Raw genomic sequence first — 23,355 nt, 5'->3', positions numbered from 1 at the left:
CCGATAAGTAACCAAACAAGAGTAGTGGAAAATGTTTATACAACTTCCAATCGCCTTCAGAAACTGAAACAAATAAAAGTTGCCAGCAGTATATATCAAGCATCTTGGAGTCCATGGATCGACCTTTAATTTTCTGCCAAATAAACACATGTTCCATGAGATCTGCAGCATTGCAGAGGATGGACCAGTCTTTGAATAAGTTCAACACCCCCGAATGCGATAGAGGTGAGCTGTGCTTTCTTACCAAGCAAAATTCTTCTGCTCCGCTCTTTCAAGGTGACCGACGCCATTGCGGCAAGCTTAACTTCGAATCAAACCTGCAGTCTTTTTTTTTTTTTCCTTCACTGATCGCTTGCTACCCTCGTCAACAGGAGACGCCATTGGGCGTTGCCGTGCCTTCTTGGACCAGCCACATGAGTCGCACGTGCTGACTGAAAGAGGCGCGAGGCGGTAGGATCATCAGATTGGTCCAACGAATAAACGCGTTAACGGTTCTGATTGTGCGCGGGACAGATGAGAGGCGGAAACAATTAAAAGATACACGATTTATATATAAGCCGTTCTAAACGGCAGAGCCTTTCCCTCTCTCTCGCCCCTCCTCCTTATCTCTCCCGTTCTTGTCCGTGTTCCGTTGGCGACGAGCGACTAGGGTTTTGGGAGAGCGCCGCTACGGCCGATCCGGATCTCGTCCTCTTTTTGGATTCCTTCTTTGTGCTTCATTCCTTTCTTCTCCACTGTTAGAGGCCCAATATGGCGACGCCTTCAGGTAAGCTTCTCTCCAATCCCTTTCGTATTTCGGGAAATTTAATTGTTATCAATCGGGTGTGGATGAGATTATGATTTGTGATTGGTTTTGGGTTGGCTGATATGATGACTGTGCGCAGTTAGTTTTTTTTTTTTAATGATCTAAATGATGTTCTGAGATTGGGTATTGACCGGAAACTTTTTTTTTTTGATTCTGGTTTCTTTCGCCCTCTTCGTTTTGGATGCAATGACGAGAGTTTAGGGTTTTTGTTGTTTAAAATAATTGACAAGCACAATATGCTATAGTTTTTCACCATGATGGTTTCCTAAATATTTCATCTTTATGGAAAAAATAATTATTGTTCTTCTTTCCCAACCCTGACCCGTCCACCAACTGGAAAGGAAGGCGTCTTGGTTAATTGCTGCTCTGATTATCCGTGAGATGTTCATTGCTATCTAGATATGTGGGATTTGAGAGATCCGACAGTGTGAAGAGATTCTTTATATGTTAGGAGCTCTTTGAATTTTACGCCTATCTTGTATTGAATTGTGGCATTTCCAATTGGCTTGCGTGAACAAAGCGATATAGTTACACTTCTAGGTTACATTTCCCTGAATAAAGCTGAAAGTCAAAAGTTTTGCTGGTTGCTTCTTGATTTTGCCATTCAGGGTATTAGAACTTAGTTTCTGGACAACATAGATTATCTTGGTTAGCTATATTATGATAAATAAATGTTGATATCTTTGATCTTTATAGAATTATTTTACAAATGCTCGAGATGCGTGCTGTTCCCCAGTTGCAGAGATATATTGATCCCTAGTTGTCGGTCCAGTAAAACTAGCATATATCTTGGCTGCTACATGTTAATATCTTTTCCATGTATGAAATTTCACCACCGGACTATATCTTTGTATATCTGTATGCTGTGATACATGCTGATATGAGTTGACACTGTTAACGTTGCTGAAGCAGTTTATTCTCTTCTTTTATTTGTTTTGCCATATTTCAAAATGTTATGCTGTTATATATTGCACTTTGTTGTCTTATTATTAGTACGGGCATAATGCATGATATTTAAAGTTCAATCCTTGATTTATTTTTTGAGCAAAAGTTATCTTAAGCTTGAGGAATATTAGGTTTATATTGTTTAGAAAGGCAGGTCTTTAAAAATGAATTTGAGGAATCAGGGTCTAGCGTAGATCATTCCTATGTATATATACTGCCATAGTCCATGTCACCATCTATGCTAGTTTACCATTTTAGACACTGTGACGTGGTGCAATATTGAGCATTAAGAGCTGATATGTATTACATAAGAACATGTCTGTTATTAATATTTTATTTTTTTTTGTCTGTTGTTAATCTTTTATTCTTTCTGTGAGGTTCTTCATATATTGTTCTCTTTGTTGCAGCATCTTTTAAATCCCAAGAAGACCATCGAAAACAACTTGAACTGGAGGAAGCGCGTAAGGCTGGGCTTGCCCCAGGTGAGGTTGATGAAGATGGGAAGGAAATTAATCCGCATAATCCTCAGTACATGTCATCTGCCGCTTGGTATCTTCATGCTGAGAGGCCTGTAAGTTTATTTGCCAAAACTGTAATGCAATTTGGCTTATGTCCAAATATTACTTGATATAGTTTTAATATCAGTTGCAATTATTTTCCTCTTCAGTAGCTTTGGAAGTATCAGAGGAAATGGAAGTCAGATCCAAATTACACAAAAGCATGGAGAGGTGCGAAAATTTATCAGTCTTTCTCTCTCTCTCTCTCTCGTGGTTAACATGCCAAGTTCACCACTGGTGTTTCTTTAAAAAGTTTGATTTAAAAAGTGATCATTGTTTACTGGACTGTTTAGCTCATTACCTCCTATTTTACTGTTTTTACAGATGTTGAGGAATTAAGATGATACAAGATATGAATGGAAGAGTGATCAGAAGCAGAATCTTCATACTTTTATTTTAGGTTGAAAGTCTTATTAAATTTGATGTAAGGCCTATGAATCATTGTTGAATTTATTGAGATATTTAAGAAGAAATTTAGATCGTTATGTTTTGGATTTAAATTATTGACTAATTATTCCGCTGTTGTTTTAGGATAGCATGATAAGATGCCTTGCATGTTTATGGGAAGAGTTTTCTATGAGTATGCGGTGGTTGCCATGACCCTCAATTCATAATCTCGGATCGGGGGCATGACAGTCCGCCACCAAGAACCCCCCACCTTGCATGAGGACTTCCCCGGTCTTTGGTGGTTTTGTAACACCTGGCTCGCGAGATCGCTCGAAGACTAAAGCCTAGCCTGTGTGCTTCAAACGGTCCAACCAACCCTTCAGAGACCATTTCATCCCTTCTTCCAGACTCCAGCTTGGCGACTTAAGCCAGGTCATCTTCCTGGTGGCAACATGTATTATGTATGCAAACTGGATCTTTTCCAGATGTGTCTCGGACAAATTTTCAGATTTGATGAATCTTAGAAAATTAATCCTATAGAATCAGTTCATGTGCTCATGTTAATTCAAGATTTTCGTGAAAAGTAAACGCGTTCATTATTTCAATAATTGTTATGTGTTCCACGACAATGATTCCATGTGGTATATTAAATTGAAAAAATAATACTAAGCAATTGAATCCTTGGTCTGTAATTGGATATACAACATGGTGGACACATAATCACGGTGCTTGCTTGACAAAATACCACTTCCTTTACAACTTATCCTGTTGTTGATCAAATACACTTGACAAGACTTTACCAAAAAAAAAAACACTTGACAAGAAACTTTTTTATTACAGTGCATGCATTAGATTGAATAGTCAAGAAATCCGTTGCCTTATTGTTCTGCTACAGGAATCAGCTGATGAACCTAGACTACAATAATAGGAACCAAAGCCAGAAATTAAGACTACTACCAAACATCCAATAGCAGAAATTTTTTAATACAGATTTCTTGAAAAATAAATATAGATATCATCAAACAAAATCAAATTATCCAACAAAATGATTGCTTAAGTAACCAAAGCATGGATTCCATGTCTGATTAACAGAAAATCACTTCAACATCAGTATGAATTACAAAACCATTTTTCTTTTTCGTTCCAGGATGGATTACAAAATCACCTCAACATTATCAACTAATACCTCTGGTTATACTCCAGCTGCACAAGATGCTGCAATCCGGCTGGAAAATGAGTCATCTAGCGCACACACATAAGCTACAAAGAAAACCAGCAGTGAGTTTTAAATGTTGCGCAAACCAGTAGTTTCCAGTCTCATTTGAAATGAACTAGTTCATCTTGCTCATTTCTTTCTTTGGAAAGTGAACAGAATGCTATTGTCTTTAGCGAACAAGATAAAGTGCCATAGGATGCACAAATTGACCTTTTTATTGTCTGAATGACATGGAGGCAACATGCAATCTAATTCAGGTCCTGCCAGAAATTATTTTTGCAAGTCAATATCTTGCTTGAACTTGCCTTATCACCAGAGGTGCTTATGTCAGATTGAACGGTGGAAATAAGTTTAGCCTGAATAGAAAAGAGTAGTTAACATCAATAACTGAAAAGAAACTAGCTAGTTTCTAACCAAAAATCTGAAAAGAATATCAGAAAGAGTTTCAAACTAACCTGATAATGTAGACATCAACAAATAATGCCCGAAGCATGAAAAGATCAATTCAAATGTTACTAGCAGATTCATGTCTACGCGAAGTACCACAGTGTGGCAGGAACATCATTCTTTTCTAAACCAAGTACATCATTCTTGACATCTCCTCATTTGTTGAAATCCAATAAAATCAACTCAACTAGTATGTAGGTTTGAAGATACGGAATGCCATCTATTTGAATTACATGCTTAATATTAGCTAACATTCACTTATCAACAGCACCTCCGTGTTTGGTTGAAGCTACGGATGTCCTCATCGTGTTCATCTCAAATACTCGCCGGAGACCTCACCGGAGTCGGAGGTAAGCCCGTCTTCTCCTTCCTCTCTTCTTTCCTCTCTTTTCCACGGCTTCGTGCACCCTCTCCGGCCGTCAGGATCGCCATAAAATCCATGAACAAGATGATTCCCCTGTTTTCCGATCTCTTTTTGTTTCTCCCCGGCCGAATCTTGCCGCCGGTCGTCCGCTGCTGGCCACTGCCGACCGAACCCCATCGTCGATCGCTGCCGAATCTCCGGCCAAGCCACCGGAGCCCGAGCCACCGAGGGGGGGACCTCACGGTCTTCTCCTGTTTCAGCCAAGGGAGGCCGCGGGAAGAAAAGAAAGGAAGAAGAAGAAGAAGAAAAAGAAAAGAAAAGAAAAAGAAAAAAAAAAGAAAAAAAAAAGGAAAAAGAAAAAGAAAGAAAAAAAAAGAGAAAAATAAAAATAAAAATAAAATAAAATAAGAAGAAGAAGAAGAGAGAAAAATTTTCTCTCTCCTCTCTCTACCTTCTCTCTCCAATTTTTCTCTCTAGATTTTCTCTCTATTTTCTCTCTCTAGATCTTTCTCTCTTTTGTGGATTTTATCTCTCTAGAATCTTTCTACTCTCTCTCTGATTGCATCACAGACCCTAGGATATATTTGAATTAAAAATATGATGATTTGAAATTGCTCTGAAATTCGTGCGGTAGATCTAATCCCAGTCCGATCCTATTCGAAATTTGTAACACTTGATTCATATTGAGTCACCCTGATAGGACCTCTGATGATCTCGATCATGACTGCCTCATCGGAAGGATACAAAGATTTCTCTCTCTACTTTCTCTCTCTAAAATTTTTTCTCTCTTCATGGATTTTCTCTCTCTAGAAGTCTTATGGATCAGTGGAGGATCTAGATACTTAGATAAATTCTAATTTTGATTAATCCTAAGAGAGGTCCTCGATCTGTGTTATTAGGATTGATTATCGGTAATTTTCTCCATATATGATCTTTATATTTGATCAAGGTTATGAAGAGATGATTGTCTGCAAATGATATCGAGTGGAATATTTTGTTAAAGAATTCATAAATCAAAGAAGAACATTAATTTTTGTGCTTGGATCAGTCACCGGTAAAGATAAGAATCTCTGTACATAATCATCATTATATATGTTATTTTACCGTTGGTTTTATCTCCTTGATTTTTGCAACGTTGGATTTGAGATCGATGAATTTGTTATATCTGAGATATTGTTATTTATTTATGTGATTTTGAGCATGAGTATGCTATATCAATACATATGTATCAACGATTGATGGCATGATTATGTGTATGACATATTTATTTCACTGCAAAAGATGAATTGATTAATGAAGTCAAATATTTTAATTTCATAAAAATGAAAAGAAAGAGAAATATGGTTTGGACTGGCCTTGTCACGTGGAATAGCTTGCCAGGAGCTTATGCCTGGGACAGCCCCCACAGGTTTATGTGTGGAAGAATAATATGATCCAAGAAAGATCATGAAGAATCTGATCCGAGAAAGATCATGAATGATTTGATCCGAGAAAGATCATGGCCACTTTGATCCGAGAAAGATCATGAATATTTCGATCCGAGGAAGATCACAGAAATCGATCCGAATAAAAGATCGTCGCATGATCCTGGTAGTCCAAAGCCAAAGCCAAAGCCAAAGCCAAAGCTAAAGCTAAAGCCAAAAAGAAAAGGATTAAAGACGATGTGATAATAGAAGAAAATAGAAAGATAAGACACGAAATAATCGTTGAATAAAATTATTTCTCTTATTAACATATGATGATGCATCTCTTTTGATGAAACAGATAATCTATAAATGTTTGCAGTATTTTGGACGATAAACATCGACTTTTATGTGTTATTGCTTATCTTTATTTTCAGATTATATTATTATATTGGTGTGATATGAAAATTCTTACTGGGCTGTAAAGCTCACCCCCTTCATTTTCTTTTTCTTCTCAGAGTTACAAGATGTCCATGGTTGGCTATGGTATGGATTTATGAGTGAGCGGATGTATAGATAGAATACTGTTGATACCTGATCAGAGGATTGAAGGAATGTTAATTGTAATTATGTAAGATTTTATGAATTATTATTGAAATTAATTGTTATGGATGTTAAGATTGTAATGATTTATTTTGGCCTTGCATATTCTTTAGGGCTTGCTCTAAGGAGTGTGCGGCCATCACGTATTCGATCCGGATGTTGGGTTCGGGGTGTGACATCAAGTACCTTCGCAAGCTCCGTCAAGGCACTAGGTCGGTGATCAATATATTAGAGGTTTTTTCTTCATTTAAATTCTGAAATGGTGTCTTGGCTGACCCCCGCCTTTAGGAATGGCAAAGATCAATTTGGATGTAGCAGTAACTAAGGACAAGTCAGCTGTAGGATTTGTAATTCGCAATCATGAAGGCAAGGTTTTACCGGGTGGTGGCAGGAAATTACTTTTATCCTCCGTCTCATATGCTGAATTAGAGGCAGCTTGATGGAGGTCTCTAATAGCCATTAATGAACTTCAAGCTCAAAAGATTTGGCTAGAGGGGGATTCCACCATAGTGATAAGATGGTTATCTAGATATGATCTTCATTTAATGCAAGACTTACCTATCCTTAAGGAAATTCTGAAGTGGAAAGAAGCTAAAAGAATTGGTCATGTTTCTCTTGTGTTACGCGAAGCTAACCTGGCAGCTGATTACATGGCTAATTATGCTCTTGAAGGTGATGTGGACTGGGCACAGGAAGGTATGAATGACTCTGCATGTTGCTGGGATTGTGTTGGCAGATAGTGTAGGAGTGTTGTTTCCAAGAAAGAAGTGAAAATGGGTGGATCAATATTAGTAGCTAGATTGATGATTGGTGAAGCACGAGGGGTTAGATACCGCTGGTATGTAAACCAGGTGTTTATTCTTTATTTGGTCAGGTGTCGATGCCCAGATGAAAGACAGAAATTGTGCCGTATCAGGGGGCGGGTTCTGAAACCCTACAGAAGCAATATTGAAAGAAGATTCTGGTGTATTCAAACAGCTACAGCTATAACATAGTGCTGGTGGATGGGGAGGACAGGTCGAATTTACATGAAGGGATTCTATTTCAATTGATGGGTACAGGGGTGCTATCTGTTAATCTGCTAAAATTTCCTTTGGGCCTTGCTTCTCAATTCAATTTTGAGAAATTCTTTGTGCACCGCGAGCGGTGCAGAACCGTGGGCAACGCCCGTGATGATTGGCTCACATGCAGGACCGGAAGGAATTTTATTTTTCTTTTCCTGCATCATGCTCCGGCCCTGTGCATGAGCCAAGCGGGCGCACAAAGAATTTCCCTTCAATTTTATGGAGAAATGGACTTATGATTTTAATCAGGATAATTTCCGGGGACTATTGAAGCCTGTTAGGGGGTTATGCCACCTCGACCACGGTCCTCACGGTTCATCCTCTGACCCTCTCTCCTCGGTAGCCGATCTATTTGTCGATCATCAAAGTTATCCCTAACATCGACCTCAGCTCGGACATCCGCCCCGGCCTCGGCACCCAACAGTGCACAATCAGCCCCGAAGTGTACTCTTCCCTCTTTTTTCTCTAGTTGGCGCCCAACAATGCCCATAAGAAGCCCTCAGTTTTTATCAAATCAAGCCACTAAAAAGAGCGGCTTGACCACTACGCCCATAGGAAGGCCTTAGTCCTTGTCAAATTAGGCCATAAGAAAAGGGAACCAATCATATGTCTGATAGAGTTCTATCAACCGCCACAACTCGAATGCTCGTACTCTAGCAATTAAAGAAAACAGCTAACTATGTATGGAATAGGGTCACGTCAACCGTCAAGTTCCGAGAGTGTCGACTGGTGGCATTAATAAGAATGGCTAGCCATGTGCCAGGTAAGATGTTGCCACTCTCCAAGTCTAAGAAAATAAAGAGCATCCCCATAGATGGTTTTCGACAGTATTGTCCTCCTATACAACCCTTCTGCAAAAGGAACAGTCTGGGAATCTCTAGAGATACGCAAACAAAGAAAACCCTCACGCGCTCTTTCTCCTCTGTTCCAGATTTCTGATTTGACCGTCGAAGGGTCTGCGCCGGAAGCACCCCTAGCCAGGAGTTTCTTTTGCAGATCCGATTGCTATCATTTTCATCGGACTACAATTTACTCCAGCTACTTCGATCCAAGCCGAAAATCTGCAGCAATAAAGTCTAATGAAAAATATAGTATTAGAGTGGAAGGAATTCATATTTTCTTTCTTAATTGCTTCTCTAGTTGTGATAGTTATCTATTTTCTTCATCTGTTCTCCAAGCTTCTGGTGGCTTATGGAAATCCCTATTGCAAGAGTATTTGTTCTTTGCATTGGGGCTGTTCAATACACTCACTTTGCCTCACTGGATATCTGTAGTCTAGGGGATGGTGTTTACCCACATTCAAAGGTATAGGGATATATGTAGGATATTTGTATGTTCAAAGTTCTTCTGCTTCAATTCAATGATGGGTTGGTTCTACTTTGGTGGTTCGTTAATACTTTTTAAAGCCAGTTCTTCAGTAGCGATTTCTGATCATGAATATATCTATACTCATACATAAATCTTTACTTCACTATGGAGATTACTACACAAGTTATTTATTCCAATCAGATATACTCTAAATCAGTGGATGGCCAGTGATTTTTGTTACGGAGTCTCAAGGCTTCCTCTTCAACAACGCTTTTATTAGTCAATGGTTTGTGTGACTACTATGCTAAAGTCCTTTTTTGGATTCTGGGTCTTCTTGGTGTCTCGTTTTCCATCTGTTGTAAGCATTGTGGATATGTGGGTATTGTGTCTCAAACTAATGTTAGATTTGCTAACTTCGTCTCTAGTCTTAGGTTTTGTGGTTTGCTGGGTTGTATTTAGCTCCCTTTCCAGCAGGCCTTTTGGGACCTTTTTGTGTCTTACATTTTGTATCTCGTTTCTGTTTTAAAGGTTGATTATATACTTTACCCAAACAAAACAAAAAAAAAAAAAAACACTGGAACTCTGGATAGAGACATGTATTAATTTTTCTGCTTTTTTATAGTTTTCATTATAGATTTTCTAACCATTTAATTTCCACATAAGTCGATCACTCTTCAGACCCATCATATTTACGATAAAGAGAAGCTAGAAAAAACAAGTGTAGGGTCCTTAACGCCGTCCCTCTTCTTTTTTATTTTATTAATTTATTTGTTTTTATGGAATTAACGCCATCCCTGGTCTTCTCTCATGTGGCTGGAAAAACCATACGGCGTGCGACAAGAGCAGAGCGAGAGAAATGAAGTTTACAGAAAGAGACCCACGTAAGAATATGCTTAGAGGACCCGGGGAAAAAAAAAAAAAAGGAAAAAGGAGAGAAAGGAGGGAAAAAAAACCGAAACGCGTGAACAACAAAAAGACATGATCCTTAGGAAGAAATTATTAGGTAGACTCATTCTTAGGCTACGCGATAGAATATATGAGTCATGGTGACTGGCTAATCGAAGTCACGGTGATTTCTATGTGGTCAACTGTCTGTCTGCCTTCTCGTAGGACTCCTTCAAAATCTTGTACCATCTGTTTCTTAAATAAATAAATGGCTGGTCCCATCCTTCCACTTACATCCAAAGAGAAAAAACAAAAACTCTCTGCCTTCTCCCTGCTGTAATAACTAAAGTTGAGAAGGCCGACATCCAACATAAAAGAGGGGGAAAAGAAGAGAGGTTAGCTAGATGTATAATATAAGGTGAGGAAAAAGGAGGGCAGATTCATGAAGTCCAGAAGAAGAGAGTCCACTATCAGAGGAACTATAGGGGGAGCGAAAGGAATGACCAATATTATTGGTGAGCTAGTGCTCATGTACCAGCTCCTAGTGATGCTGTTCACAACCGCTGCAGAGGAGCTGCCGGCCTGCCAACGGGTGTGCGGTGACGTTGAGATCCCCTACCCTTTCGGCATCGGCCCCCCCCACTGTTTTAGGGAAGACGGGTTCGACCTGACATGCAGCAAGACCAATGATAGCCGCGGATACAAACCATTTAACGGCAATGTGGAGGTCACCAACATCTCACTGGCCTCAGGCCAAGTTCGAATATACAATGCCATATCTTGGCAATGCTACAACAAAGAGTTGGCCCACCGCACCTGGGTTCTGGACTTAAATGACACGCCGTACAGGTTGTCCAACATCAGCAACAAGTTCACCGTCATCGGCTGCGACACCCTCGCCTACATCGGAGGTCGTAAAAACGAAATCGATTTGTACGAGAGCGGGTGCGTGTCGATGTGCCGGAACGGGATAATCCCAACAAATGGTTCATGCACTGGCATCGGCTGCTGCCAGACTTCCATCCCCTCAGGGCTCAGCTTCTACAACGTCTGGTTCGATGCCAAGTTCAACAGCTCCGACGTCCAGGATCAGGAGTTCAATCCTTGCAGCTTCGCGGTTCTGCTCGAGGAGGACCAGTTCGAGTTCCAGTCGACCTACGTCACTAAGCTTGATTTCTACACAACAACGGATGGCCGGTGGGGAAAGCACCCGTGGTGCTGGACTGGGCCATAGGGAACGAGACATGCGAGCAAGCCCAGCGCAACCAAACGACCTATGCTTGTATCAGTGATCATAGTCACTGTGTTGGATCCCCCGGTGGCCATGGGTATCTCTGCAACTGCTCAAGCGGTTACCGGGGAAATCCCTATGTTCACGGAGCCGATGGATGCCAAGGTACTGCTCGCTCTTTCCTTCCCCTTCTCTCTCTCTCATGCAGTAGCTTAATATCCTTTCTCAGCAACTGATTATAACCTGCTCCCACCCCGTGAATTATGGGATGGCAGACATTAACGAGTGCGATGATCAGAGGCCATGCGCCGAGACTGCCACGTGCACGAACGCGCCAGGGAATTTTTCCTGTTCATGCCCACCAGGCACACACGGCGACCCTCAAAAAGGTGGAACTTGCTACCCATGCCCACCAGGCACACACGGCGACCCTCAGATTGGTGGAACTTGCTACCCAAACAACAAACTTTCCCTGACGGTGAAGCTTGTAATAGGTAATTATTTCCTGTCTATGCCATCAAACAAACAGTACTGATCATGGCACCCTCTCTGTTCTTCTTCAGCTTTTCATTCTCCTTTTTCTTCTTTTCTGGCCTCTCCTTCCCTCACCCCACCTTCAGGTGGGTTTCCGAGGTGCATCTTTTGTATCCTCAATGAAAGATGATTAGATCTTTCAGTCATGAACTTTTCGGGAATAAAAATGCATAGAAGTAGCGCTGTGGCCGCACATCGCGCTCAAAACCGTGGGAGTAGTTTTTACCCAAAACAGAAAAAACGTGGGAGCAGGGGCACGTAATTCAAGATTGGTTTGGTATGATTGAGTCAAACAAACTTGAGAGACTCCATCGCCTGCCCAAGGATCCAATCTAGAACAACAAAACTGGCGCCATGGTGTCGATGCACAAAAATTTCCTCGTGCAGCTCTGCAGTAGATCATTCTGATGTTCATCTGACATAGCTAAGTATCCTGATGGACTGTTGCTTGCGGATACTAGTAACCTAATATATTGACACGAGTCCATCACTCATCTCCCACACAACTCAAAACTGACTCTCTACACAATCGACCTGCCAGATGGTAATTGTGCTTCCTTCAGCAGACATCTTGATAAGTCCTTAAGTTTGATCTACAGCAAACTAAAAGACTTCTTTATCCAAAATAATTCAAATGTTTAGAGATTTCAACATGCAACGAAAGGACTTCTTTAGTGTGGTCGCCGTCCAATATGCCGTTTCATTGATCTTTTGTCAGGAATTATAATATATTTGAAATTCGAAGCCATTAGATTTTGCAGATTCATTGCCACCAAGTAACCTCACTCAGGATAAATTTATCCTAAGTCAAAACTAGGTGGTCTTTTATTTTATTTTATTTTTTTGTGAAAAGCACCACTAAGCATTAATTAGAACTTATCCTCCACATTCTGTATTATAAATTAAAGTTAACCTCAATCAGAATTCTCTGTTGCCTTACTTCTGGCCGGCATTGGTTTCTGTGTGGTCTTATCTGTGGTGTCCACACGGACGGCTGCTAATAATCCAGATTCACACCACAAAACTCCCACCATGCACCAAATTTTCTGTGCAGCTGTGCGGTAGACCATTCTGATGTTACCATGATGAATGTAAACATCAAACTTGTTCGTAGTTCTATAGTAATATATTCTACCTTATCAATCCATGAAGGTTTCAAGCCACTGTCATTATTTTGTAATGACAGTACTAGCATACTGATATGCTGATATGGAAAAAAAAAAAAAAAATCATTACAGCCGAAGGACTTCATGCCTTATCTGTTATCTACCACAAAAATCAAACTCATCTTCTGACCCATCTGCACAGAAAATTATTTTTGCTTGCAATTGCTTCAACAGATATCTACGTAAATCGAATATATAGCATATTAAGGTATCTCTTTATATAATAAATTTAGTTGCTTACTCTGGTTACCAGTCAATCAGTTATTGATTGGTTTCTTGCCGGGTAAGAAAAAAATATCTGGTCACCAAAGTCTTAAAGATCTTCAGGTTCCTGAAAGTATTATGCCACCGAGTATACCATTTCATTTTTTTTTTATTTTATCCAGTTCGCAACTATGTGATAATAAACTTCCTGCAAACGTATGGCTTCATTACCACTATCCTCGTACCTCCGTTTTCTAGCAGGTTTCCACCTCTCGAAGACAGACTTTCTCAATAGTGCCTACCCCACCCTAATTGTTCTTCAGCTTACCCAGAGGACCAAGGCTTTACCCTTCACAAAACCAAGCAACATCTTAGGTGCCTGAAAAGGTGATTTAAATCTACTTATTCCCAGTAATTTCAATCAGGTACTAATACAATTTTGGCCTTTCCACCACCTGTAATCTCACTGTCTCTAGTAATTTTGGACTCCACCTTCTACATTCCATAAGAAAATTTTTAAGTTTGATTATCAGATATTAGCATCATAAATAAATGTAAGGGTCCTATTTCCTTCTATACTAACAGATGCAAATAATCATATCTTGGCAAACATAACTCACACCAAGTCACCAGCAAGCACCTGTGTGGAGAAATTTATATGGCCTCGCAAGTCTGAAACATAAATCTTATTCAGCTGTCTGAAATTCAGGCCAATTTTACTCGTTGAGGGGATTGTCAGTGTGACGCAGTTTTTTGTTTTATTTTATTGATTATATATTTTTTTAATGGAGGTAGCCAGATGCCGTCCCTATAATTTTATCAAGGAAAGAAATACTTACAAAGTGGGACACAAAGTTGAACATCGATATGCCTCATTTGAAAGGACGACAACATTTCAGGAACAATTAATTATTTTTATTTTTAGGTCTCTTTATTTAGTATTTTTAACATTCAGTTTTCCACCCTCAATCAATGATTGGTACAACCAGTAACTAAAATTGCTGCATATCTAGGATTTGAATAAATGCACTAATAAAATCAGAAGAATGATGTCTTTTCGATTTTTCAGAACTAGTATTCAAAAACTTGCAAAGAAATCCTATTTTCTACTGATTTAGTTTGACAAGGAACACAAGCTTCTTTGGTACAAATGTCACTTCTAAAATGTTGTAACCATCACAAAATTATTAAAAAGTATTACAACAAAACATTTCATGAATTCATGCTTCTACTTACATCTGATCTATTTATGTAACTTTTGTCCTCCATCTACTTACAATGTCTGCTTGTGTATACGCAGGCATTAGCATCAGCCTAGTCATTCTATTATCCTTTTGCCTTTGCATTTATATGGTCCACGAAAGAAGAATGCTTATGAGGGTTAAAAAGAGATATTTTCAGCAAAATGGAGGTTGGCAATTGCTTCATGAGATCAGGTCAAACCAAGGCCTTGCGTTTATGATTTTTACAAAAGAAGAATTAGAACAGGCAACAAACAAGTTTGACAAAAGCTGTGTCCTAGGGCATGGAGGCTATGGAACTGTTTATAAAGGAATTTTGACAGATAACCGTACGGTTGCCATAAAAAAATCAAAGATGATTGACGAGAGGCTGAAGAAGGAATTTGGAAAGGAGATGATTATTCTTTCCCAGATCAACCACAAGAATGTGGTTAAGCTCCTGGGATGTTGTTTGGAGGTCGAAGTCCCCATGTTAGTTTATGAATTCGTCTCCAATGGGACTCTATTCCAGTTAATCCACGAAAAGAGCCACAGAGTCCCCATTTCCTTGGATCTGCGTCTAAAGGTTGCTTCAGAGTCGGCAGGGGCACTTGCATATTTACATTCATCAGCTTCCCCTCCAATCATTCATGGAGATGTGAAGCCTTCCAACATACTTTTAGATGACAATTACACAGCAAAGGTGTCTGATTTTGGAGCTTCAATGCTAGTTCCAATGGATGAAACTCAATGTGCTACGTTAGTTCAAGGTACTTGTGGTTACTTAGACCCTGAGGTCCTACAGACATACCATCTAACAGATAAAAGCGATGTTTACAGCTTTGGTGTTGTTCTTCTAGAGCTCCTTACTGGCAAGAAGGCACTTTATTTTGAAGGATCTAAAGATGAGAAAAGCCTAGCATCAACTTTCATATCTGCCATGAAGGAGAATCAACTTCTACAGCTTCTGGACGGTCAAATTAAGAATGAAGAGGACATGGATGTGATTCAAGCAGTTGCTGAGCTTGCAAACCAATGCTTGAATTTTAGGGGACAAGAAAGGCCTTCAATGGATGAAGTGGCAGAAAAGCTAGATAGGTTAAGAAAATTCAAACTGCATCCATGGGTACAGCATCCTGAAGAGATTGAGAGATTGCTCGAGGAATCATCCAACTATCGTGAAACAGATACCACCAGGCATTATAGTTTAGAGAAGATAGCTGCACTGGATATAGAATCTGGAAGGTGATGTTACTGTGTCCTAAAAATTTAAGGCTCCACCAGTAGACTTATATATTAAAGATTTTGGAGAATCCTTTTGCAGGAATAAATGATAGCATGTACTTATGAGAGGGAGAGGGTGAGAGAAATAGGCTCCTTTGCTGCAATTAACCATCATAATCCATGTAATCATGCCAAACCTTCTCCTGCTATGGCATGCGTACCTATGTGATGCACTTGTAATAGTTCAGTGTTTTAAACGTGGCTCGTGGTCATTGTACCTTTTTTATGTTATTTTTCATTTTAAAAAGGCTCATAGAAGAGGTAAAGGTAGATAAAATTATTAAAGAGGGTAGTTGAAAGCATGCAATTTAAATTTTCTTCAAGATCTAGGAAACCACTTGGACCATGCTTTGAATTTTGGGTTCTCTTAATTTTAGGCATGCTTTTGATCCAGATTGGATGGTCTTACAAATGACTTAATCCTATCTGACATGCACAAGCTAGCAAGATGGGCTAACAGATGTTAGGCACTCTATTCATCCAAATTCAACTTAACAACTTCTAAATTGAAAACCAAAGCCAGCTTTATAATTTCTAGCACTTAAAACTTAGGCCTATTTGGCATCATTTTTTTCCTGTTTCTTTTTCTTTAAAAGCAAAAATATGGAATCCGATGCAAGAAATATGTTTGGTTATCCTATTTCTGTTTTTTATTTTTTTAAATAACTTACATTACGTTACAACTTATATGGTATCCAATGGTATTATAGCACAGGTACATGTCAAAGGCTGACCAAGAGAGCAAAGGAATTTTGACATCAGGCTTAGATTTAAACCAATTTATATGGCTAGTACAAGTTAGTCAAATAAATTTTGAAGATAAATCTTGAATATATGATCAAATATGGTTGATATATCATTAAATCTAAATAGATCTGGAAGGATCAAATCCTGACAAATTATAAAATTTAAAGATATGATAAAAAATGATTAATATTATTAAATCTAGACAGATTTGGAAAGATAGCTAATATAATCAAATCTTGACAGATTACAAGAATGATTCCTTTTCTTTATTTATAAAAATCTCTTAACCTTTTAGCAAGAAACGAATATAGATGCATTCATGGATAGGTTCAAAGGATCTTGCTAATATAAATAGGGGTGCCTAGTCATTAGCAATTTGGAGTTGTAATTTTTTATTTTTCTGTATTAAATATCAGCAATAGCATAATTTTTCTTTCTCTTCTATCTTGTAGTTTTTTGAGGCATTTTTCTCTCGTAGCAGAGGAGAAGCCATCGTTAGGAGTGGAACATCCTAATAAATTAGTTTCATTAATGGGATACTAACTCCGGCAATCTTCATCAATGAATGCATCAACTGAATCCTTTATGACGGCCAAAGACTCGACAGAAGCAACTTATCATGGTGATCAACCCTCAGAGTAGCCATCGCTCGAGAAGATGTTCCAAGCTTTTATGGCGAGCCAAATCAATCAGATAAAAGCGATGCAAACCCTAACAAAATCCATGCACCATATCAAAGAGACCCTTTGCAAGGAAAAGTTTCCGCCAGAGAAGAGGAGACCATTATTCATCAATACATTCCGATACTCCCACATATGATAATGGTGCCGGATTCTCTTAATCCTTTCATCTCAATCCGAAACAGGACAAGTAGGGTTCAATGAGTTGAGAATACCATATCCCCTTTGGTGTTTACCTAAGGATATAAGGTAAACTCCTCACAAGTGCTCAGCCTCCATATGGGAGGAGAACCGCTACAGCGATATCCTAAATAACCGACCATCCTAACTTGTCTGTTGTGATCGTTGGAGAGATTCACTCACATAATCATACTATCGGACGATAAGCAGCTCGCCAGTCTACAACCGATCACCTTCAAGGAGGCCCAAATCACACTTAGGGAGTCCTTGCTACCCAAATCAGTATCAATCAGCATTGCATCAGCCCTGCAACTATATTTCTGTGCTGCCTATGATGTTTGGGACTTATACCGCCTCTTATAATACACCTTTGGGCTTGACCATTTTTTCCTATAGGGGTGGCCAATCAAGTATAGGTCCCGAATAGAAAGGAGCTGATTTTGCCCAAGATTTACCTCCGACGTATGCAACCAACATTCTGGCTCACCACAAACCTCCTGACAAGATTCTATCTGAAAAGTTGCAGCACCATAGACCTCCTAATAGGATTGATGAGAAACTCTACACTTGCCTCCTATCGTGGTGCTTCGGGTGTGATCGCGTCGAGTCTCGAATGACGATGGAGGGAAGAGAGGAGGGTGATGGCAGCATCAAGAGAGATGTCGAGGAGTGCTAAGTGGACAGTAGCAATGAACCGTCTGAAGACTTGAACCGACTTGTCAGCAATTACAACTATAATGAGGCCATGGCATTAACCAAGGAGATCGAGAAGGAAAGCCAAATGTTTGAAGAGGTTTTGAGAATTGAGGAGATTCTTGCCACCAAGCATGATCAATCAGATAGTATCTTGTTTGACTCATTGAGGAGGCTACAGCTAATGGTGCTTTCTGTAGAAACCTTGAAAGCAACTAAAATTGAAAGGACTATTAATGGTCTGTGGAAACATAATTCAAAGCAAATTCGCCATCTTGTGCGCACTCTCATTGATGGTCAGAAAGTTTTGGATGATGAGTGGGTCAGTGCGACAGCTATCATTGTAGATAATTCCCCAGTCTCTGTCAATCTTTTTGTCGCAGATAAGGAGGAAGGACTCCCATCGCCTCCATTGGATGAGGGAGCTTTATTAGCTATGCAGACTACTTGCATCTAGTTATCTAAATTTTTCGATGGACTGGATGACAACGAAAATTTGAGAAATAATAGAGAGTTTGACAAGAACTGAAAAAATAGAAAGAGGCATCCAATGAATCATGAACCAGTAAGGAAGCAGCAACCTCCATGCTAGCCCATTGTTAATGAAGATAGGGGGCAAATGAGGAAACAAGAATTAGTGGTGAGGCAAACAAAGCCACAGGTAGTCTCTGCTCTCCAAACTAAGTCTCATGGTGTTCTAAGAAAAGAAAACAAGCCTGTCAGTACTTTGGGCTTGGAGACCAACAAGGCTACCTTCTGAGCAGAAAGTTGGTGATGAGATGAAAGGTAAACAATAAGATCTTTCTACTATACAGAGGAAGCCACCAATGATTTCACAAGATAAGTCAAAATATTCTGAAGAGGCATTGGTTCAGACCAAGTTAGAGATAGCGAAGAGGAAACTTCATGAGGTATACCAGCAAGCTGAAAATGCAAAGAAACAGAGAACAATACAAGTAATAGAGCTGCATGATATACCAAGGTAGAGCCATCACCATAGGCAACCTAACATGAAACCTCGAAACAACTTCTAGAGCTGGACCAGTGAGCGTTATTAGTTGTGTCAGTTGGAGTGATGGAACTCGTGAAGAAGCCACATGGGAGGACCATGATCGCTTGGCATTTTCGATTCCCTCACATTGCACCTTGGGGATAAGGTAAAACTGAAGGAGGGATTGTTACAACTTATACAATATCTAACGGTACTGTACCATAGGTACACGTCAAAGATTGACCAAGAAAGCAAAGGAATTTGACATTAGGCTTGGATTTAAACTAATTTAGAAGATTAGTACAAGTTGGTAAAATAAATCTTGAAGATATTATCAAATATAGCTGATATCATCAAATCTAGACAGATTTGGAAGGATCAAATCTTGACAGATTATAAAATCTTGAAGATATGATAAAAAATGATTAATATTATCAAATATAGACAGATTTGAAAGGATGACTGATATAATCAAATCCTGACAAATTACAAGGATGATTCTTTTCCCTTATTTATAAATTTTTTTTATCTTTTTAGCAATAAACGAATGTATATGCATTCATGGATAGGTTCAAAGGATCTTGCTAATATAAGTAGGAACTGGAGTTGTAAGTTCTCATATTTTTGCATTAATTACCAGCAATAGCATAATTTTTCCTTCCATCTTGTTGTTCTTGGGGCACTTCTCTCCCTCAAAGTGGAGAAGCTATCATTAGGAGCAGAATATCCTAACACATTATTTCTGAAAAGAGTGGAACTAGAAAAAATGAGACTATTTAAAAATAACTTTCATCATCTCTCCATCATTATTTCTTTTTTGAAACTTCCCCTAGTAGACAATTACATTATAAAATAGTCATAAACAACTTAAGATTCTTAAACTATAAGGATTTTGATCATATGATGGCCAAAGTTGATCCCATGAATAAACAAGCAACGAAAATTAAAATATGATCTCAAAATTAGAGGTAAAGAGTCTTAATGATCTAACCATATGCATCTACTTCATGAATAATATGATGATCAAGGACCACATCCATCTAACAATGAAAGATTGTTTCTTGTATGATCTAAAGCTCAAAAATTAAGGCTTGAAATAGGCCAAGGTTGGCACGAGGCTTGTTGGGTTGGGCTAGTTCAGGTCGTGTTTTGGATCAAGCCTGAGATTGTTCCGATTGATTTGGGCCTAAAAATGAAGTTCAAATAGGTTTCGGCCTGGGCTTGTGTTGACGTGGCCTCGGCCCTAGCTTAGCTGAAAGCTCGAGCCTCACTTTTTGGCCTGATCCTCACCAAAATCCAGCCTGATCCTCACCAAAATTCATTATTAGGATCTTTTGCTAGGAGTCTTTTGGGTCAAGCCCACCATTTCAGACCAATTGAACCAACAAAATCGGGTCCAACCTTTTGAGGCTTATGCAGTTCAGGCTCGTTGGGATTCAGGTTGGTCCCAAAGTTGGGTCATACAGGAATTTGGGAAAAAAACTCAATCTTATGCCCAGCCCGATGCTTGAAAAAATTTTCACACCAAGTTGAGGCAAGGATGTGGGCCAGCCCAGCCCTATTGAGAATGAGCTAAGACATGTTTAAGAAATTTGTCTCCAATGGATTTGTCTATGAATTTGTCTATAACCAATAAAGCTAAGACATGTTAGTTTATGAATTTGTCTCCAATGGGACTCTATTCCAGTTAATCCATGAAAAGAGCCACACCGCCCCCATTTCCTTGGATCTGCGTCTAAAGGTTGCTTCAGAGTCGGCAGGAGCACTTGCATATTTACATTCATCAGCTTCCCCTCCAATCATTCATGGAGATGTGAAGCCTTCCAACATACTTTTAGATGAGAATTACACAGCAAAGGTCTCTGATTTTGGAGCTTCAATATATGCTAGTTCCAATGGATGAAACTCAATGTGCTACGTTAGTTCAAGGTACTTGTGGTTACTTAGACCCTGAGGTCCTACAGACATACCATCTAACAGATAAAAGTGATGTTTACAGTTTTGGTGTTGTTCTTCTGGAGCTTCTTACTGGCAAGAAGGCACTATATTTTGAAGGATCTGAAGACGAGAAAAGTCTAGCATCAACTTTCATATCTCCCATGAAGAAGAATCAACTTCTACAGTTTCTGGATGGTCAAATTAAGAATGAAGAGGACATGGATGTGATTCAAGAAGTTGCTGAGCTTGCAAACCAGTGCTTGAATGTTAGGGGGGCAAGAAAGGCCTATAATGGATGAAGTGGCGAAAAAGCTAGATAGGTTAAGAAAATTCAAACTGCATCCATGGGTACAGCATCCTGAAGAGATTGAGAGATTGCTCGAGGAATCATCAAACTATCATGAAACAGATACCACCAGGCATTATAGTTTAGAGAAGATAGCGGCGCTGGATACAGAATCTGGAAGGTGATATGTCATTATGTCCTAGACATTTAAGGCTCCACCAGTAGACTTATATATTAAAGATTTTGGAGAATCCTTTAACGGGAATAAATGATAGCATGAATGCATCAGAGGTAGAGGGTGAGAGAAATAGGCTCCTTTGCTGCAATTAACCATCATAGTCCATGTAATCATGCCAAACCTTTTCTTGCCATGGCGTGTGCACCTATGTGATGCACTTGTAATATAGTTCTGTGTTTTAAACGTGGCTAGCGTTCGTTGTAACTTTTTTTATGTTATTTTTCATTTTAAAAAAGGCTAATGGAAGAGATAAGGCAGACAAAATTATTGAAGAAGGTAGATGAAAGCATACAATTTAAGTTTTCTTCAAAACTAGGAAACCACTTGGACCATGCTGTGAATTTTGGGTTGTCTGAATTTTAGGCATGCTTTTGATACAGATAGGATGGTCATACAAATGACTTAATCATATCTGATATGCACAAGCTAGCGATGTGGACTAACAGATGTTAGGCACTCTGTTCATCCAAAGTCAACTTAACGAGTTTTAAATTGAAAACCAGAACCAGCTTTATAATTTCTTGCATTTAAAACTTAGTCCTGTTTGGTATCATTTTTTTTTTTCCTGTTTCTTTTTCTTTAATAATAAAAATATGAAATTTGATGCAAAAAATATGTTTAGTTATTCTATTTCTATTTTTATTTTTTTAAATAACTTTCATTATCTCTTGTCTTTCATTATTTCTTTTTTTTAATTTCCTCCAATAGATAATTACATTGTAAAATAGTCATAAAAAAACTTAAAATTCTTAAAATTATAGATACTATTTGGTGATCCAAATGAGATCACCATGGTGATCTAAGATCACCAATGATTCAAATCTTGTAGTGATGTGATCCCTAGTGGTCTAAGATCACTATATTTGGTAGGCCCCGAACCAGTGATTAAAGATCCCTAGGTATCTACAAGTAATGTATTTGGTATTCCAAGAGAATTTAACATCACTAACCAAATAATACCAAAACTATCTATGATATATTCTATAAAAATATATTTATTAGTCCCATAAATTATTAATCCTATAAAATATATTAATTATTATTATAAAATTTATATTTATATTTATATTTATAATATTTTTTTATTGAAACATATTTTTATTTTGATTAGAAAAATATGGTAAACAGAAGTAATATCCTAAATATTTTTATAATATAAATATAAAATATAATAAAATATTTCTACTCTAATTTAAAAATATCATTAAATCATAATTTGACCATAATATCATTTGTTGGGTATAAAATACCCTCAGCCGAAGTTCTCAACGGGATTAACCCTCGCAAGTCTCCTCCGACTTTTGGCTGCTGATGGCGAACTCCCATCGCTCCTCCCGGACTCCTACGGAAGTCGGGCTCCGTCCCCAACTTCAACTGCTGGTAAGCTTCGTCCGGACCCCTACGGGAGCCGGGCCTCGTCTCTGACTCCGGCTGCAGACAGACCTCGTCTGGACTCCTACGGGAGTCGGACTTCGCCCACAACTCCAACTGCAAGTAGACTCCGCCCGACTCCTACGGGAGCCGGGCTCCGCCCATAACTCCAACTGCAAGTAGACTCCGCCCGGACTCCTACGGGAGCCGGGCTCCGTCCCCAACTTCAACTGCTGGTAAGCTTCGTCCGGACTCCTACGGGAGCCGGACTTCGCCCCTGACTTTAATTGCAGGAAGACTTCGCCCGGACCCCTACGGGACCAGGGCCTCGTCCCCGACTCCGGCTGCAGACAGACCTCGTCCGGACTCCTACGGGAGCCGGACTCCGCCCACAACTCCAACTGCAAGTAGACTCCGCCCGGACTCCTACGGGAGCCGGGCTCCGTCCCCAACTTCAACTGCTGGTAAGCTTCGTCCGGACTCCTACGGGAGCCGGACTTCGCCCCTGACTTTAATTGCAGGAAGACTCCGCCCGGACCCTTACGGGAGCCGGGCCTCATTCCCGACTCCGGCTGCAGACAGACCTCGTCCGGACTCCTACGGGAGCC

General features: G+C 39.4%; 3 protein-coding genes and 1 pseudogene across 5 annotated transcripts; all 4 read left to right on the top strand.

The window, feature by feature from the left end:
• Positions 1 to 567: 567 nt before the first annotated feature.
• LOC105054493 (pre-mRNA-splicing factor SLU7-A) lies at positions 568 to 3,236 on the top strand. Of its 3 annotated transcripts, XR_012135474.1 has the most exons (5): positions 568 to 766; positions 2,158 to 2,321; positions 2,421 to 2,478; positions 2,632 to 2,731; positions 2,839 to 3,236. XR_012135474.1 is itself a non-coding variant. In XM_029267386.2 (4 exons), exons 1-4 carry the CDS (start codon positions 751 to 753, stop codon positions 2,649 to 2,651), a joined length of 258 nt encoding a protein of 85 aa, XP_029123219.1. In that variant the 5' UTR covers positions 568 to 750; the 3' UTR covers positions 2,652 to 2,807. The 3 variants fall into 3 exon arrangements, 1 of the variants encoding a protein (XP_029123219.1); XM_029267386.2 differs by lacking the exon at positions 2,839 to 3,236 and having other exon boundaries at positions 2,632 to 2,807; XR_833603.4 differs by lacking the exon at positions 2,839 to 3,236 and having other exon boundaries at positions 570 to 766; positions 2,418 to 2,478; positions 2,632 to 2,807.
• Positions 3,237 to 10,367: 7,131 nt separating this feature from the next.
• On the top strand, positions 10,368 to 15,849 carry LOC105054559 (wall-associated receptor kinase 2-like). The gene is given in 4 exon segments (XM_073245995.1): positions 10,368 to 11,188; positions 11,191 to 11,380; positions 11,491 to 11,709; positions 14,420 to 15,849. Coding segments are annotated over 4 exon segments (2,340 nt in total). The 5' UTR covers positions 10,368 to 10,426; the 3' UTR covers positions 15,589 to 15,849.
• Positions 15,850 to 16,311: 462 nt separating this feature from the next.
• LOC105054558 (probable mediator of RNA polymerase II transcription subunit 26b) lies at positions 16,312 to 18,957 on the top strand (annotated as a pseudogene).
• A 1,602-nt stretch (positions 18,958 to 20,559) lies between these two features.
• LOC105054557 (putative wall-associated receptor kinase-like 16) lies at positions 20,560 to 21,323 on the top strand. The gene is made up of 3 exons (XM_073245372.1): positions 20,560 to 20,772; positions 20,879 to 21,118; positions 21,207 to 21,323. Exons 1-3 carry the CDS (start codon positions 20,560 to 20,562, stop codon positions 21,321 to 21,323), a joined length of 570 nt encoding a protein of 189 aa, XP_073101473.1.
• The last annotated feature ends 2,032 nt before the right edge of the window (positions 21,324 to 23,355 follow it).

This window comes from Elaeis guineensis, chromosome 11, assembly GCF_000442705.2.
Source record: "Elaeis guineensis isolate ETL-2024a chromosome 11, EG11, whole genome shotgun sequence".
Lineage (NCBI taxonomy): Eukaryota > Viridiplantae > Streptophyta > Magnoliopsida > Arecales > Arecaceae > Elaeis > Elaeis guineensis.
Note: the sequence above shows the minus strand (reverse complement) of the source record. Positions and strands in the feature narration are given on the sequence as shown.